This window comes from Podarcis cretensis, assembly GCF_951804945.1.
Source record: "Podarcis cretensis genome assembly, chromosome: 12".
In the NCBI taxonomy this organism is placed as follows: Eukaryota; Metazoa; Chordata; class Lepidosauria; order Squamata; family Lacertidae; genus Podarcis; species Podarcis cretensis.
Window position 1 is genome coordinate 11,631,485 of NC_137181.1, and position 18,640 is coordinate 11,650,124.

The window sequence follows — 18,640 nt, forward strand, 5'->3', positions numbered from 1 at the left end:
GATAGGATGTCTTCTACTTATAAAGGGCAATGCCATGCCAGTTAACGGCACCACATTTCATTCACAAGGCACTTCAACTACTTCTAGACTCTCTGGATAAATTCATACAACTGTTTTCATCCTACAAGAGGTCCATTTTTACATTCACTTCACAATATGAATAATGTGAAAAGCTATATTTGGAACAGGCCAAAAAGGTGTTGCATATGCATTCACAACAAATATACCAGTCAACATTCAAAAAGCAGGCTTGCTGAGACCTTAGTTGCACACGCATATGTTCAGCTATTACAGTACAATAATGGTTTTGTTTATATTACCACTATGACTGGCTACTCTCTATAACAGAACACACAAAGCAATCTTATTGACATGCTAGACATCTGAATTAAGCATAATCCCACTAGAAAAAGGAAAATGATACTTTATGTAGTAATCTGTTTTGAAAGGGGAATGTCATTATAGTGAGTTTTTCCTGCACCTTCTGGAACTTGAATATGATGCAAATATGATGCAGCATTTATAGTAAGATCTATCTGCCGTTACTTTTTAAGCACCAAACAACATGCTACCCTACTTAATTATTTTAAATTTTCTTGCCTTCATGTGACCTATGACACTTTGAATTAATAATCATAATTATTGCTTATATGGGTTACTATAAAATATTAATATGAAGTCTTGTAGGAATTGCAGAAGTACCCAGAACATGCTTGCAAGGATTACTTTTCTGAATTCATTTCAGTATAGTAATATTAAAATTTTGGTAAGAGAAACATCATTAAAATTGTTATGTTACTTATTCTGCATTTTTGTCACACAGCCAAAATAAACAGGTATAGCACTAACATTTCAGCTTTGCTGGTTAGCTTCACTTTGAGAGCCTTCATTCAAAAATATGATGATGTTAAGTGTATGACTTTTTTTATTTAAAAAAATGTTTTATTACAATTGAAACTAAAACTATCCTAATTCTACTGAGAGCATATTACCATAACCATCAATTTAGAAATTGCCTTTGATACAATCGTCTCAAGGCAATGTATTACAAAAACATAAAAAACCTCAAAATAGGCAGTCACAAGCGAAGACCAAATTATCCAGCTGGGCAAGCCTGTCTGAACAAAAAAGTATTCAATTGTTTATGGAAAGTGCAGATAGTGGACACCTGCCATATCTCAACAAGAATGCAAAACAGGGGCATCCACACTGAAAGCTCTGCTTAGTTACTGCAGAGCAGACTTCTGAGATCTTTGTAACTTGCAGGAAAAACTTTCCTGCATACTGCAGAGATCTACTGGGTCTATAAAGGAAAAGGCAGTCTCTCAAATAAGCTAGTCCTGAGCTATACACAGCCTTATATATTAGCACCAACACCTTGAACTTGGCCTGGTAGCAGCCTGGCAGCCTGTGCAAATTCTATAAGCAGAGTGTTACATGCTGGTTTGCCCCCACAAGCAACCTAGCCATCATGTTCTGCACCAGCTGCAGCTTCCAGACCAACCCCAAGGTTAGCCCCACACTGACTGCATTGCAGTGTTCTAACCATTAGCTGACCAACACATAGGCAACTGTATCACAATTTTTTAAAAACACTGAAGTACACCAACATCCCACTTGGCATTTGCATCACCTGTGCCTCATGACTGACAACAGCTATGTAAATAGATTCATGGAATTTAATTTCCTCTATAAAATTTGGGCAAGGATCACAAGCATTTTCTCAAAGCAGGTTGGAAAGCATACTGGAATGGGTAAAGAAACAAAATAGCTTTATAAATTGGCCTAATTATTTGTTCTTAAAAAGAAAGAGGTTGGAAACTAGGCAATAACTTTCTACAAATCAGTAATAAAGTTTAAACTTGGTTCCAAAGATAGTGGATTTTGGTCTGTTGTGTGGTCCCTGTTAGAAGCTCTGATGATCACAGATCAGCAAAGCAGCTTGCTTGTCCCATGTGGCTTTCACAAGCCATGGGCGGGGATCCGGCAAGCTGCATGAACAAGCATCTACCAATACTTTTCCTTTTTAAACATTTATTCATACTGCCATAGCATAGCTCCTTGAGAAGTTCCTGATTTGTGGAGTAGCTTGTCAGGTAGCACATGGGACTGGTTTTGGAATGGTTGTTTCAGAAATCCTCCTACAATATATGTTCCATTTGATTCCCATTCATAATGGAGATAGGCCGAAATCACATCTAAGTAGAGACTGCTGAGGTGTCATCAATAACCTACACACACACTCTCTCTATTTTTTCATATCTCATGTTGGTCAATAATGGGATGCAGGCAAAGCCTTTGAAGTTGAATCCAGTCAAGACCTGCCAACCATCATTGCCTCAGTCTTGTAACCTGGAGGGATATGCTTACCAGCTATTGATGGGGTTTATCCTCCCATCATCACTATAGCCTAGGGATTCTCTTCAACCACTGAATCTGAAACTGGTAGCAGTGACCAGGAGCTTTTTCCACCAGCCTCTTTTGGAAAGAAGGCTGCTAGGCTTGTTGTCAGAATCAGACTAGTCTGCTGTCATTCATAAATATCAAGACTGGAGTTCCATAATTTTAAACTTAATTTTAAGTCCATTGTGTAAGGACCATGTCATTTATGCGTTCTGGTGGCTGCAGCTGGTGCACAGCAAGGAAGCCTGTCTATAAAATGAGAGAAACACATTCCATCAGTGCTCCACCATATGAGTTGTATTTACCAGTACATACCATTACAGAAACAATCCATGATACTGGCTTTGACCAATACGGCACATACTACATACTTTAAACACCATCTCCTTCCCTCAGTGTTGCAGTCTGCCACAAGCAGAATCCCTATAGTATGTTCTGTGTGAGATGTACAATAAACAAAAGTAAACAAAGATATCTAAGGTTGGGGAACAACTGTACAACTTCTCTTTGAAAACTGCCGTCTCCATGCTCACAATTTCCCCCAAGGCAAGGCAATTCAGACGAATGTATGGTAGCCACAAATAAGCAGGGATTTCTCTTGTTATCCATTTGTTTGTGTGTATTTCATACACATTTTAGTGTAAAGCAGCACTCCAAAAACAGAAACCTGCCAAATGAATTCCCCAGTACAGCACCTTCCCATGTTCTCTTCTATACACAGTGTACGTGCAGACTATTTTGCAACCATAGAAAAATATAGAAATCGCTTTTGCATCACAACCTTACTTCCTAGGCAATTAAAAAAACAACCTTAAAAAACAACCTTATTTTTTTAAAAAAAACCGTTAAGAACAGGTCAAGTACATATCTGTAGCTGCACACTATTACTTCTGAAAGCCATCTAATGGCAAGGCCTTCATGCTAGTTTTTACACCAAGTACAGCTAATAGGTAATAGAGGTGTCTTCAATAACTGATGGTATTATGCCTCCTGGATACATTGCCATGGATGAAAAAGCTGGTGAGTTGTTTCTCCTCACTTCCTTAATTTTTCTCTTCCAACTGCACATGAAAATATCACATTTCTGAATTTTGCCTGAAAATTTAAAGGATTGCTTTTATTGAGCAATCAAATAAAAAGGAGGAATGAGTTGGTATCAGCATAAAGCAAATGCAATAAAAACAGCAGTGTCAACTTTAGCTATACATTATCCAGTCAAGGCCCACATGAGTGGGGTTTCCCATATCCTTTTGATTTTTTTTTTTAAATCAAGTATCTGAACTGTTGAAAGCAAAGCATAGTGTCTGTTTTGTTTTGAGATGGAAAGTAATATTCTAAAAGTTAGCTACTACCCATAACCCCCTTTCTTTTCCATTTAACTGGAGGCAGAAAAACTGTGTGCTTCAAAGACCAGTACCGAATTATAGCATGTACATTACCTGAGTCCATATTAATTATTACACAGAGCATAAATGCTTAGTATCAAAGTACTCCCAAACCTCAGTACAAAATTGTATCTCCAGTGTCAGATTCAGCAAAGGACAACATAATGCTCCTTGTTTTCATTAATACTCAAGTACTCGGAACCATAAAACGAGACACTAATTTAATTTCTTCACATTAACTGTCAGGATGCTAACAAACAGAAAGATGGCAGTAGCAAGAGACAAAGCCAAAACACCACAATCTTCCCCCAGCCACTCTCCTGTTGTTGTGCATACCCCTGGCTGTGGCTTTTGACAGCTCCTAGGGAGGAGCTTCCCATTACACAATCACCATCCTAAGATTGATAGACGTGCTGCCTATATGCAGCGAGAGTGAGAAGAAATTTGTTTTCAAAAGTAATCCTGTTATGGCAAAACCGGACTTTTAAAAACAGGTTTAAAAAACAAAACAAAAGGAAAAACAAACCCCACTATATTGCTCTGTGTGTGTGGCCAAGAGAAGCATAGGTTGAGTAAGCTAGAAGAGAAAAGACCTGGTGAGAGAAACTAATCTCAAAAGAAGAGAGGAAGAACAAAATTAAAAATAGAAAGAGTAGGATAATAAAGGAGAGAGAGAGAGAAGAAAAAGAGGAGAGCGATTCCAAGCATGAAACCTGGGGCAGGAGAACAACAAAAAGAAGTTAAAAGTAAGGGAAATAATGGGAATGGCAGGACGGTGACAAAACAGGGGGGTGGGGAAGAGAAAGAAAGAAGGAAGTAGGAGAGGAAGGTAAGCCAGGGCCTTTCTCAATATGGCACTGGGGCAGGGAGGAGTGAAAAAAGTATAAACAAAAGGAAAGGCAGAAGCAGGCGAGGAAGGGGAGGGGAGGCAAAGTGCAAAGGGGAGAGGATGGAGGAGGAAAAGAGGCCAGAGGTGGCCCTTCTCGACATGACAACTGGGTCAGGAAAGAGGAGGAGGGGGAGGAAGCCCCTTCCTGGAGCTGACAGCGCTCCTGCCCTGCCTCCCTTTTCTCTCTCCCCCTCTCCCTCTCGCCACCATCCCCTCGCGCACTGAACTTACTTCTTCCTGACTCTCTGGAAAGGGGAAGCGCCATCTTTGCGAGGCCGGCCCCTAGGTCTTTTGTCTGTGGCGGCCGCCGCCGCCGCCGTCGCCGTGGGGGGAGCTCCCGGCTCGGGGAGTTGTGGCGGCGGCGGCGGTGGAGGAGGCGGCTGCTCGGCCGCCGGCGCCGGGCTCTGCTCCTCCGTTGACATCCTAGTCAGCAGGACGGGAGAGGAGGCACATGGAGGGCGAGGAGGGAGCTTGGGGGACGGGGGTGAGGAGGAGGAGGAGGAGGAGGAGGGCGGCGATCCCGACGCTCCTCCTGCTCCCGCCGCCGCCGCCGCTGTTCCCCTTCGTCGTCGTCGTCGTCTTCTTCTTCTCCTGCTGCTGCTGCTTCTTCTTCTTCTCCGCCTCCTCCTCCTCTCTCCTACCTCCGCCTCGCATTGCTGGCCTCAGCCGCCGCGGACCAGCGCGCAGGTAGCGGCATGGGGAGGGCGAAGGGAGGAGGGCCCGCCTCAGCCCACACGCAACCAGACCCCTTTCCTCGCGGGGCGGAGGGGAGGGCCGGCGAGGTCGGCGCAGGAGGGGAGAGCGACCCGCGGCGGCGGCGGCGACGCCACCAACCGCCGGCGCGCGCAGGGCAGGCCGGCTTCTCCCGCCGCCTCAGCTGAGGAGAATCTCTTCCCTCACGCGACGACGCCCGCTCTCGCCTCACACAAGGCCCCGGGGAGGGTGGCGGCCGCAGGCAACGAACGACTCTTTCTCCTCCTGCTGCTGCTGCTGCTGCTGCTGCCGAGGAGGAGGCAGCCTCCGCCGCCGCTTCATCGGACGTTGGCCTTGTGCCCTTCCCCCGCCCCCGGGGGAAGGGGAGGAGGCGGAGGCCGACGCTGGGCGGGCGGGCGGAGGGCAGCTGAGAGGAAGTTTTGACAGCTCCTCCAGCTGCTGCTGAGGGAAGGGAACGTACAACTGGAAAGCGCCCGTGTGTGGTGGTGGTGGTGGTGGGGTGTGTGTGTTGTGTGTCGGGGAAGGGAGGTGGGTCGCTCTAGGGTGTGCGCCGGCTTATTACAGGGCTACTCCTCTCCTCCGCCTTCCCTCGCTCCTTTCTTTCCTTTTCCCCTCAGGCAGGCCCGCGACGCCGCCAGCCAGGAAGTTTTACTTGTGGAGAGAGAGAGCAGAAACCGGGGGGGGGGGAGGGGCGAAGGAGACAGTTTCTGAGGGAGGGTGTCGCGCGGCTGACGGGCTCAACACCCTCCTCCCTGAGGTGGCGACGGTGGTCGCTGCGCTACAGCCGCTGAGGCGCGCCAACAGCCCAGTTAGCAGCGACAGCCGCCGGCTCGAAACGCCGCGCTGTTGTTGTTGTTTTCCGCCCTCACAGGCGCAGCCACCTTCCGAGAAGAGGGAGGGAGGGGAAGGCGGCGGCGGCGACAATCGCTCGGCCTCTCTCGAACTCCCCGCCCTCCCCCTCCCCCTGCTCTAGGCAGGGCCCCCCACTGCGCCTGCCCAAGTCGCCCGCCCACCGGCCAGCCCTTTCCCTCTCAGCGCAGACATCTCATTCGACGCGCCGCCGCCGCCGCTGACCTCACGGGCGGCGCTGCTGCTGCTGCTGCTGCTGTTGGCAGCGGCTAATGTCGTGGTGGCGGCGGCGGCTGTGGCAAAAATGTGGAGCGCGGAATCCAGGGACGGGATGAGTCTCTCTCGCTCGCTCTCGACTGATTGGAAGCAGGGACTTCTTGTCCCTGTGCGGCTGCCTCGCTTATGTGTCGCAAGCGAATTTTGCGCCTCTCTCTATGTTTGCGCGCGCATAGGAGCCAAGGTCCCTTCGAGGAGCCCCCAATAAAATATTTGAGGGGGCCGGGCCCACCCCAAAATTGATGGACAGTGCGTGTGCACGTCTTGTGTTCGATTATGTGGGGCGGGGCTTATCTGCCCCCCGCATATTTTATTCAAATTGGCACTGTGTGTGTGTGTGTGAGAGAGAGAGAGAGAGAGAGAGAGAGTATCGCGCTGAACCAGCGAGTGAACTCTTTTCATCCAGCGCAGTGGTGCCAACTTTGAATAAAATACTGTATTGGGGGAGAACAAATAACCCCGCCCCACATAATCGATTACAAGACTGAATGCAAGCACACCATTTGAATGATGGTTGAGGCCCCTTCGTCCTCCCCAAGAAAACATATGAGCCCCCACCCCAAGTTTATGGGCAATGCCATTCAAATTGTGCGTGCGCTCCGCGAGAACTTACCTGCCCCCCCCACATATTTTATTCAAGTTGGCACCTCTGATGCCCATCAACTTTAGGGGGGCTGGCCCCGTCAATTTTCTTATTTGTGGGGAGGAGTCCGAAGGGACCTCGGGCCCTAGGTGTTCGCTCCTATAGTCCCCAGTCTGGGTGTGAAAAGGACACCTAACCCCACCTTCTCCCAATGGGGATCAGAATGCTGGGCACGGGCTTGGCTGCGACTTCCCCACCCTCGCACGACCACACCCACTGAGGCTGCTTCCCTGACTGTTTTCACACGCCGTCTACGCGCGACTGACTTTTTTGGGGGGGGTGTGGGCGGGCGGGCCTCTCGCCGCGCGCTCTGCAAAATATGCACACGTGGAAGCGCCTGACAACAGCTGCGCTGCTGCGCTCCCCTGCCCAGACCTCTCGCACAAGATCCCAGGCGCGAAGTGGGAGGCGCTTCGGCCGCGCGATTGTTCCAGCCCCTGCGAGGTCAGCGGAGGTTGAGCAGGGAATAGCTTTGCAGACGTGTAGGGGAAGGCAGGGAGGGATCGGCGGAGGGTGTGCGCGAAGAAAGCGCTGGCAGGCCGTGGGCGTGACATTGCACCTGGGCGCAGAGAAGGCACCGTCGATTGGACGGCTGTACACACACACACACACACACACCCCGCACATGTAGGTTGTAGTTTCTCAGTCCAACAACATTACAGACCCGCCCAGGTCAGCTTTCACTGACTGAAGCCTGGAGGGTGGGGAGCCGCGATTGGCAAGGGGCTGCGCGTGGGGAGAGCGCGGCACCAGCAAGGGAGATCGCCTGGGGAGAGGGATGCTTTCCAGCATCTCTGGTTGCAGCAGCTGCTGGGGGGGGCGCGGAGGTGGAGGGGGCTGGCGATGGCGCTAATCCTGCTCCCCACTCCCCCTGGGATAGGGGCCTAGCTGGCTGGCTGGCTACCTGCCCAGATTCTCTGAGGCTCGGCTCGGGGGTTAAGCCTCATTACATGGGATTTAACTTGTCCCAGAGTACAGCCCGAGACTGGCTCGGAGGAGGAGACGCTCGCTCCGTGGTGTCCTCTGTCCTGATAGCAGGACATGGGGCGACAGTGTAGGACGGGAGTGGGGTGGAGCTTGAAAGGGGCAAAAATCTGCCTCGAAGGTGGGGTGCATGTCATTCTCACCTGATCTAGCACCAAGTAAGCTGCTTTTGCTTTTTTATGGCCTTTTAGAATCTTTCTCCCCTTCTCCTGACACTAGATTTGGGTTTAACTATTGTTTGAGTTACCACATCACAACTGCTGAGTCATGCAACCAGAGCTATGGGCCATAAAAGAATTAACCCTCGAACCTTTTGAACGAGCCATAGGATTTTAGAGGCAGAAAATAACAGTGCAATTTTAGCCACCTCTGTTCAGAACTAAGAGCTACTGAATTCAACAAGACTTACTCCTGTGTAAATTAAGGCAGCAATCCTAACCCCATTTAATGGGAATAAGCCCCATTGAAATCAGTAGGAATTCTGCGTAGCCATAATCAAAATTGCAGCTGGATGACTCTAATTGCATAATTTGCATGACCCTGGCTGCAGAATTTGGATTTTTTAAAAAACAAAAACAAACAGTGATCTCATGTTAGCCAATATTTTTAAACAGTTGGTGGTCATTATAAAAGTTTCATTAATCCAAAGTGAATGTAGAGCTTTGTTTAAAAGGGTTGCTATTGGTTTATGCATAATAATAGTATTTAACATTTGTATATGGCTTTTTGAGTGTGTATTATATCATATTTTATATGCATTATCTCAGTAAGCTTTACAATAATCTTGAAAGATAGACAGCATTATTTTCCCCATACTGTGCATGGAGCTGCGGAGGCTGAGAGTGTGGCTGTTTTGTGAGTTTATGGCTGGGTATAGCTTTAGCAGCATACAGGGAGAGAGATTAAACAAAAGGAAAAATGGATAGAAATGCAACATCCATGTCCATTTTCCAAAGTATTGTATATCTCGGGAGTGGGGACCCTGTGGCTCTGCACATGTGGACTCCAACTCTCATCAGCCTTAAGCAGCATGACCAGTTGGCTGGGATGATGGGAGCTGAAGTCCAGCTGACGGGAGCTGAAGTCCAGCAACATATGGAAGGCTATCCTTGTACTGCTGCTTCTAAACTGGTGCATTTTCTTATATATAAAATATAAGAAGCCTATGACAAATCAACAAAGTCCTTCACACAGAGTATGTCGTGCTAGCTTTTATGAGGCTTCCACACAATGAAATGTTGCACAATGGCATACACTGTGATTGTGTGATAACAGGAGAGAGTTTTCACAGAAAAGCCATGGGGTAACAATTGCACAATCATTTATTGCAGGCTATGAGTGCTTCTATAATGGACACCCTCTGGAGGCTTGCCTTGGGTGTTGGGAGACAACTGAGATTGCACATTTGCTTCAGACTAAACCTCAATAAACCTTGTGGGATTTAACTTTTTAGTAAATTTGTATAAGGTTGAGCTGCATACTTGGGACTATCTCACTTACTTCCAAATGAACATTGTTAGGATCCTCAAGGGGTATATAGTTTGCACTGAAATCTTTTAGGGCCACCAGATACCATCCTTTCCCCAGGCAAGTTCACATAATTTGAACGTATACTTATTGGTTGTGAAATCGCTGGAGTACAATGAAAGCTTTTTTTAAAAGTGGTCTATAGAATGTTGAACAACTCTCTTAGTTTGAATGCACCTCTAGAAGGAATAGCACTTGGGAAAGAATAAAGGACAGACCATCGTAACCAATAAGCGCAGGCAAGTGTAGGAAGAGTGCTCCAGAGCTGTTGCTTTGCTGTACCGCCCTCTTTGGAGTATGATGCAGGCCTGGACTTGCAGTGCTACAGCAGGTTTTGGGTTGCATGAGGTCAAGTCTATTGCAAATGCCTCACCTGATATGCTCCTCCACCACCACTTTATTAAACCTTTCAGTTATATTATATAGCTTACTGATATATATATATATAGAGAGAGAGAGAGAGAGAGCGCGCTTACTGATATATATATATATATATATATATATATATATATACACACACACACATACACAGTGGTACCTCGGGTTAAGTACTTACCGGTAATTCGTTCCGGAGGTTCGTTCTTAACCTGAAACTGTTCTTAACCTGAAGCACCACTTTAGCTAATGGGGCACCACCACCACACACAATTTCTGTTCTCATCCTAAAGTTCTTAACCCGAAGTAATATTTCTGGGTTAGCAGAGTCTGTAACCTGAAGTGTATGTAACCTGAAGCATATGTAACTCGAGGTACCACTGTAAAAAACTTAACCTTCAGTGGAGCACTGCTTCACAAATAGTTGCCTGAGAGGAAGATATGTGCACAGCAAATTCTCATAAGTGGGAGGGGGGGTTTATGAGTTAGGTTTTTTCCTTGTTCTTATTATATATTTTGTGTTTTTAGTTTGTATTTTTATGCTGTGAAATGCCCTGAGCTCTTCAGATGAAGGGTGAAATACAAATACAATACATAATAATAAATATGCTACCTTTGAAGCACCGTGGCACTTATTTCCAAGTTTCAGTCACAATTTGGATCTTTATGCCCTGTTAGTTACTTTGGTTCCAAGCAATGATCATATATAACAAAGTTAGGGTTATTCCAGGCTGTCACAGTTTGGGGAAAGGATACAATCATATACCAACAGATTCAGGGTGCACAATTAAATCTGACTTGATGCTCTTGCACTACAAAGCCAACACCCTTCTTCCCCAAACCCAGACTTCTCACAATAAGAAAAATGACAGAAAAATGCACCAGAAAGTGTGGGATAACACTTGCCTGATGAAACATTGCATACCATCCTCGCAAACAAATAAATCAGAACAAACGCTCAATAAAAAATTGACTTCATCCAACCTCCTGGCAAACTTGGTGCAAACAAATTGGGATGATTGCTTAATAGGTTGTTTGGAAAGAACCTCCTCGGTTTGCTTGTCAACATTTAGTGCAAGCAACAAATATAAATCTGGCTGGATGTATGCAGAGAGACATGGGCCCAGTGTGTTCTGTGGCACAAAATAATTGAGATAACACCTGGGGGTTTTCTTTGAGTGGGTGGGAGAGACAACTGAATAGTGTGGAAAATATCCCTGAAAAAGGCTTGCACAAGTTCCAGACTTAGAACAGGAGGCCAGATTTGTGGACTGCAAACCTAAGCTGGTGCTTCTCAGCTGTTCAGGCCGCTGGAAGACAAATGCAGATGGACACTCACTACTCTGATGCACTGATTCAACACCCTCCCAAGTCACCAGTTATTGCCATCTGGCTGTGCCCCAGGGAGGGAGATGGTTTAGCCTGGAGTCTCTCTCAACCACAAACATACTGAATGTCCTTGCTCTACTCATTATCCTTCTGACTTAAGATCAGGTGTCTGATTACATACCTGGTAGCAGCTTTAATGACAGTGGAGTGAACGTGACTATTATAATACTTAGGTAAATGTGTTTTTTTGGGGGTGGGGGCAGACTTCTTTCTGGCTTTGTTTTTACCTGTGGTCAGTCATATACAACTGTGGCAATAAGGTGCCAGAGTGGCATGACGGTGCCTCCAAAGCAGCAGCTCATTTCCTACCCCACTATTCATAGAGATTACTTTCTGAAGGGCAAATGAAAACAAAACCCCAATAATATTCCCTAGTCAGAACAGTGCATACATATGCACTCACCATACATGGCTTCCCCCTTCCCCCGCAAAAAATCCTGGTAACTGTCACTTAAGGGTGCTGGGAAGTGTAGCTCTGTGGGGGGACAGACTACAATTACCATGCATTTGGGGTGGGAGGGAGATGTACTTTAAATGTATGGTGCGCATGCAAGCATCTGGATCCTTTTAAAAGGCAGCATTCGAGGAACATCAGTAATAGTTGCAAGGTAGATATAAGAAATTAAGAGGCGCGGGTGGCGCTGTGGGTTAAACCACAGAACCTAGGACTTGCAGATCAGAAGGTTGGCAGTTCGAATTCCCACAACGGGGTCAGCTCCCGTTGCTTGGTCCCTGCTCCTGCCCACCTAGCAGTTCGAAAGCATGTCAAAGTGCAAGTAGATAAATAGGTATCACTCCAGCGGGAAGGTAAACTGCGTTTCCGTGCGCTGCTCTGGTTCACCAGAAGCAGCTTAGTCATGCTGGCCACATGACCCGGAAGCTGTACGCCGGCTCCCTCGGCCAATAAAGCGAGATGAGCGACGCAACCCCAGAATTCGCCACGACTGGACCTAATGGTCAGGGGTCCCTTTACCTTTACCTAGATATAAGAAATTTGATATATTAAGAAAAAGTTTAATTATGATAAAAGTGTGTATTGGCAATAAGTAATATGAAATCGAAATATGGACTAGATGGGAAGTTGGGTCTTTAGTGTTAAGACCAATATATGTTTTATTGTTTGTTAAGAAAATTATGTGTCTATGGTTATTCCTGTGTGTAATTTGGTATTTGTGTTTTCCCTTTTTTCTTGCTGTATCAATATTAAAAATAAAATAAAGAAAAATATAAAATAAAAGGCCCGTTGACTGGCAATGAAAATAAGGCTGCGATCCACAGCAGGCCTTCCAGCATCTTCACCGGGATCAATAGGGCTCCCTTCGAGAGAAAACGCGCGTGGGATGGGAACGTGCAGACACACCTTTTCTAAAAAGGAAAGCATACTGTATGCATATATATAATCCCTTAGCCTGATGGCACCACAAGGCGTTTTTTCTGGAGCCTGGGCATGAGGCTTTTCCCTGGGAACGGGGAAAGCACGCAGGGCGTGGGTTGGCCGAGAGTGAAGCCGAGAGAGAGCTGTGGCTGGCTGGCTGGCAAGCTGGCTGCTTCGCGAGAGGTACCAGGCAGGAGGGAGCTGGGCCAGCGACCAACCTGTCAAATCCACTTTAGGACAAAGTAGGTCAAGCCAGGGGTTCCCCTCCCCCGCGGGGCACCGGGCAGGCCCAGGAGGAGGCAGAAAGCCCTGACACGCAGCCAGGCGGGGAGAAAGGAGGAAGATCGGGCTTTGCATCTTTGCTCGCCTCCTCTGGATCTGAAAAAGGCAGCGCTGCGCAAGCAAGGCGCCCTCCTCCCTCCCTTGCCTTGGCCTCCCCTGCAAGCCTCTCCTCCGGCGCCCTCCCCCCTGCTATGTGCATCGCGGAAGGCAAGGCAGCTCCAATGGGGAGGAGGAGGAGGAGGAGGAGGAGAGGCCTGCTCCCCTCCCGGCTTGCAAACGGGGAGGAGCTGCCAGTCCAGCCTGCCGCTTTCCCAATTCGCCCAGGCGGGCCCAGCTCGCTGGCTGGCTGGCTGGCTGGCGGCTCTCAAGGCGTGGTGTTTTTCTGCCGCCGCCGAGGCTGTTTTGCAAAAGCGAGCTTGTTGTTTCTGCTTGCTGCTGCTGCTGCGTCACGCCTTGCCAAGGCTCCCCCGGCTGGGTTTGTTTGGCCTCGCAAAGTTGGCGTTGGGAGATAAGAGATGTGCTTTTGAAAAAAATAAATGAAATGCAAATCAGGGACATGTTGCTACTCTCCCTTCCCGCACTGCTCCGGATCCTGGCTGCTGAAGGGAGCAAGGCTGTTGTTTCTCCCATTGCAATTTTCTGATCCCAGCTGTGGCGGAAAGCAAAAATCCCTTCCCTTCTTCACTTCCGCCTCTTTTAGCCCCCCCCCTTCCAGTGCTCCGAGAAGTTCCCTCCCCCGACTGCGATCTGTTATTCGCAGGGGAAATTGAAGAATGGCAGAGGCACTATTTTTCTGCGGAAGGATATTAATTCCGAGGAAGGTGGTGCGGCTTGCCATTTACGTGCCGTGTTGGAGGCAGCTAGGCGGGTTACTCCTTTTCTTTTTTTTTATATTGTAGCGTGAGTTGGGAAACCTCCCGTGCGATGACTGTGCAACCTCTGTGTACACGTGTGTATATTTATAAGCCCCTTCTACCATAAGAGAAGGCAAGGGCTGGGGAGGATGTGACGGCGTCCTTTCTGCTCTCTTGCAAATGCACTTTCGGCTGCGACATCATGTGTATTAGTTGCAACCGAGCCCCAAAAGAGAAGGGAAATAATGGTGTTTGACAGCTGTTTGTCATCTAGTTAGGTGGTTTTGTGCACTGCTGAAGCAAGAACCCAATCCACTCCTGACACTTATATCCTTATAAATTTATTTATAGGAGAGTATAATTGTATATTTGCACAAACTATCGCTAAGCCACAAATGGTTTTCGTGTGTAAGAGAAAATTTATTTTGGCACCGGATACAAATGTGTCAGGGATGCGGGTGGCACTGCGGGTTAAACCACAGAGCCTAGGACTTGCCGATCAGAAGGTCGGTGGTTCGAATCCCTGCGATAGGGTGAGCTCCCGTTGCTCGGTTCCAGCTCCTGCCAACCTAGCAGTTCGAAAGCACATCAAAGTGCAAGCAGATAAATAGGAACCGCTCCAGCGGGAAGGCAAACGGTGTTTCCGTGCACTGCTCTGGTTCGCCAGAAGCAGCTTGGTCATGCTGGCCTCATGACCCGGAAGCTGTCAGCGGACAAACGCTGGCTCCCTCGGCCCATAAAGCGAGATGAGCCCCGCAACCCCTGAGTCGGTCACAATTGGACCTAATGGTCAGGGGTCCCTTTACTGTTACCTTTACAAATGTGTCAAATATCCCCAGTGAAGAAAATGGGCACAATTTTCCTGAGCATTATTTGAGATTTATTTCTTTTACGCTATATATTAAAGCAACGGTTCCCGTGTTTTGTGTACACAATACAGAGGTGAAATGTGCTGCAAACAGCAAGTGAATAGTTTGAATGTTATACATACAAATGAGATCTGCAACACAATGTTGCAGCATATCATCACTCCCTAAGCCTAAGAGAAGTGCTCATGCTCTGGGTTCTAACTAGCTTGCCAGTCAGCCGTGTCTTCCTCCAGAATGCCATGCACTGTTAGGGGCTAAAGCAGATCCCGCTTTCCCTACTTTTCCAAGCGACATTTCTATGGCATATTGGGGACCAGGGTCTCTGCTCTTTTGTAATACAGCGGTACCTCTGGTTACATACTTAATTCATTCCAGAGGTCTGTTCTTAACCTGAAACTGTTCTTAACCTGAAGCACCACTTTAGCTAATGGGGCCTCCTGCTGCCGCTGCTCCGCCAGAGCACGATTTCTGTTCTCATCCTGAAGCAAAGTTCTTAACCCGAGGTACTATTTCTGGGTTAGGGGAGTCTATAACCTGAAGCGTATGTAACCCGAGGTACCACTGTACATATACATTACTTCTTCCTCCAGTGTTCACCCATGCACACTGTAGTGCAGGGGTCGGCAAAATTTTTTAGCCGTGGGCTGGTCCGCTGTCCCTCAGACCTTGTGGCGGGCTGGAGAATAATAATAATTTATTATTTATACCCTGCAGTGGCACTGGGGTGGGGGAAACTGGAAGAAGAGGCAAGGGGGGCAAGTAGTCCTCCCCGCCCCCACCGCTGTGCTTACCTTCCCAGGGGCTGCCGCCACCACCACCGCCTCCACTGCTTCTCGTGGGTAGGCAGAGCGAACTCGTCCACTCCGCTCTCTGGCCCACAGGAGCACCAGGGCGGTGGTGCAGGTAAGATGAGTGGCGCGGAAGGGCTGGCTCTGGAGAGGGGCTGCTTAAAATGGCACTGAGCCCAGCCCCCTTCCTCCTCTAGGCAGGGCAGGGAGAAGCCAGGAGGAGGGAGGAGGCGCCGCTGCAGTGTGTGTGTGTGTGGGGGGGAATGGAATGGTGCAGGGGGGGAAATGGCACAGCCTGAACAAACAGAATCCCCATGCTGATCTACAGACAGTCCGCAGGCCAGATCCTGATGGCAATTGGGCCTGATCCAGCCTGCATACCTTAGTTTGCCGACTCCTGCTGTAGTGTCTCTCATGGGGCTTACCTGCCCCCCCATATTTTATTCAAGTTGGCACCCCTGTATGCAAGCTTGGGCGTATGCATGGATGTTCCTGTATACTATTATTAATGAAATTTGTTCATCTGATTTATCTTGCCCAAGGCAACTCAAACCAACTTACAACCAAAGAAACTCGGAAGCTTAAAAGTGGAAAAATGCTTTGCAGCTGAGTTCTTCTGTATTCTTAACTTCTGTAGTCATACCTTGGGTTACAGATGCTTCAAGTTGCCTTTTTTCAGGTTATGGACGTGCTGAAACCCGGAAGTACCGGAACGGGTTACTTCCAGGTTTCGGTGATCGCGCATGCGCAGAATCGCAACCCATGTGTGCGCAGACGTGCCGCTGCATGGATCACGTTTGCAACCTGAGGGTCCACTGTATTCCATTCCCTCATTCTCTTACCTTCCCAGTTAGTCTCAGTTTAACAACTTATGGGGATGGTATTCAACTAAGTTTTGCTCCGAGCTGATCCATTTTAACATGTGGACCTAACTCAGTCAAGTTCATTAATTTCAGTGGATTTACTCGAGGACTAAAACTTAGCTGAATGCCACCCATGCTGCAGAAAGCAACATACGTAAAGAGTTTTCAGTGCTTGTATCTCCTTTATGACTAATACCTTGTTGATTGTGGGATTACAAGAATGGGTGTATGCATAAAGGGAATAACTGTTCGGCCTGAGCAAAGCATGCCTAATTCCCTTCCATAACATGGATTTGTATAAGTCCTCCAAAAATGTCCTGGCAAGGGTCAATGTTACCCTCTGGCTCTATGAGGACATGGCTCAAGAAAGAATTCTGGGCTTGCTCTTGCTTGTTGAACTTTGCATGGAAACTTGTTTGAAGTCGCTTGCTTGGTTGATTTAATAACATTTATATACCACTTAGTTGTAAATAAAACCTCCAACTGGTCTTATTAAAGTCAGCAGAGAAGTTTTCAGTCTTATCACTTGTCCAGCTGTAACTGAAGTGGCGGAACCTTTAAATAAATTAATAATGGATAGATAGATAGATAGATAGATAGATAGATAGATAGATAGATAGAAGTCAAAACTAAGAGTTGTATCCAGTGCTACTTCTACCCTGTGTCTATAACAGCGTCTACAGTTGTGAAACTTGTAAATAAATATCTCTGAAACATGCTCTGCCGGAATTGTTAGGCTGGGCTTCTGAGCCCATAAAGCTGCTCTCTGTGGCTGTGATAAATTACAGGGACTGTTTTCTTGCTCTCTGGTGCAGCAGCAGAGAGAATTCTCTACCTTTATGCTGATAGTTACGATGATACGATGCAGCTTTCACAGAATCATCCATATCCCGGCTCTTCATGGGCCGCGCTGGGACTTGTTTTCACCACAAAAAATGTCTGAGTGTCCGTGTTTTCAATTGCTTCGCCTCCTCAAGAAGGGGGAAGAATCAGAATTCAATTGCATGAGAGGCTCCTTACAAAGATTAACCAAGGAGGTTTAGGAGGATATTCACTGGTGGTCTCAGTGCAGTGTTCACAATTCCTGAAAGAAATTCATTAAGCTAGGAAAAAGCTGGCACCAGACCAGCCTTCCTGTAATGTCCTCCATAATATGCTACAAGGGACACATTTACAGTCACTCCTGGTCGTCTTTATAGGACTGGTGCAAGATGAAGGGCCAGTTCACAGCCGTAAGACGTGTAATGAAAAGAAGCTGGGAGCTTGCCACAGCCCAAATCATTTTTCAGCATCTCAAGCACAACACAGCCTTTTGAGCATTGGGTTTTCCCAAGGATGTGCAAATAGACTCATAGCTGTAATCTCTTGAATCGCTGAGATATAATGACCATTTTTGTTCGGGAATCTTCATATTTCATGCTAATCCCCTTACGCACAGCAAGGAAACATTCAGATACTACACTTTTCACTGTGGCACAGTCACTCCAAAAGGATTAAATACTTCATCTGTCTTTATCATATCCGACTTAACTTCCCTTTACAAGCTTTTGTACAAAGTTTAGTAAAAGGAAGTGTGTGTGTGTGTGTGTGTGTGTGTGTGTGTGCAGCCTTGAACTGAAGAAACCCTGGCCAGCTCTAAACAGAGACAGCCAGACCTACCAAGCCACCTATTTAGGAAGTACCTAATTTCTAGGATTACCAAATTCACAATTTGCATCTGTGAGTTAGATGATAAACTAGGCCCCATTGGGTAGCTGGATCATCTGCACCCTGCTTTTTTAAGGTTTGGTTTTTGTTTTGTTTTTTCAAAACACCCAAAGATTGGGGTTTCCAAATGTTCAAAGGCAAGAACTTGGCAGATAGTGGCTGTGATCTGGAGTTGTGTGCAGGATGGGTCTGATAAGAGTTCATAACTTGAACTAGGTTAAGGCTGAAAGCAGAACTCAATGCTTTAAGGAGGTAGTTTTCTGGAAGAATAAGGCAAGGTAGGAGTGGAGAATGGTGAATGAAGTCCAGGGAAGCCAGCACACCCAGACTTGTAGCTTGCAGACCATCCATTAAATATTATTTATTTGTTATTTATTTCAAAGGATTTATACACGGCTTGTTAAAAAAAAAAAAAAACACCTTCAAAGGGGTTTACAACCAGATAAAACAATAAAATCAAATATGTAT

The 18,640-nt window shown here is 47.0% G+C and overlaps 1 protein-coding gene across 11 annotated transcripts in view; it reads right to left on the reverse strand.

Annotated features, from left to right (window-relative positions):
- Nucleotides 1-5,733, reverse strand: part of KMT2C (lysine methyltransferase 2C) — a 159,582-nt gene extending 153,849 nt beyond the window's left edge. For 5 of the 11 annotated variants that reach the window (XM_079996277.1, XM_079996273.1, XM_079996279.1 and 2 more), the window contains exon 1: nt 4,909-5,732. In XM_079996277.1, the coding sequence (XP_079852403.1) occupies nt 4,909-5,099 (191 nt within the window). In that variant the 5' untranslated portion in view covers nt 5,100-5,732. Of the gene's footprint in view, nt 1-4,908 lie in introns of all 11 variants that reach the window. The other 6 variants (XM_079996271.1, XM_079996270.1, XM_079996275.1 and 3 more) reach the window with 2 other exon arrangements.
- Nucleotides 5,734-18,640: the final 12,907 nt, after the last annotated feature.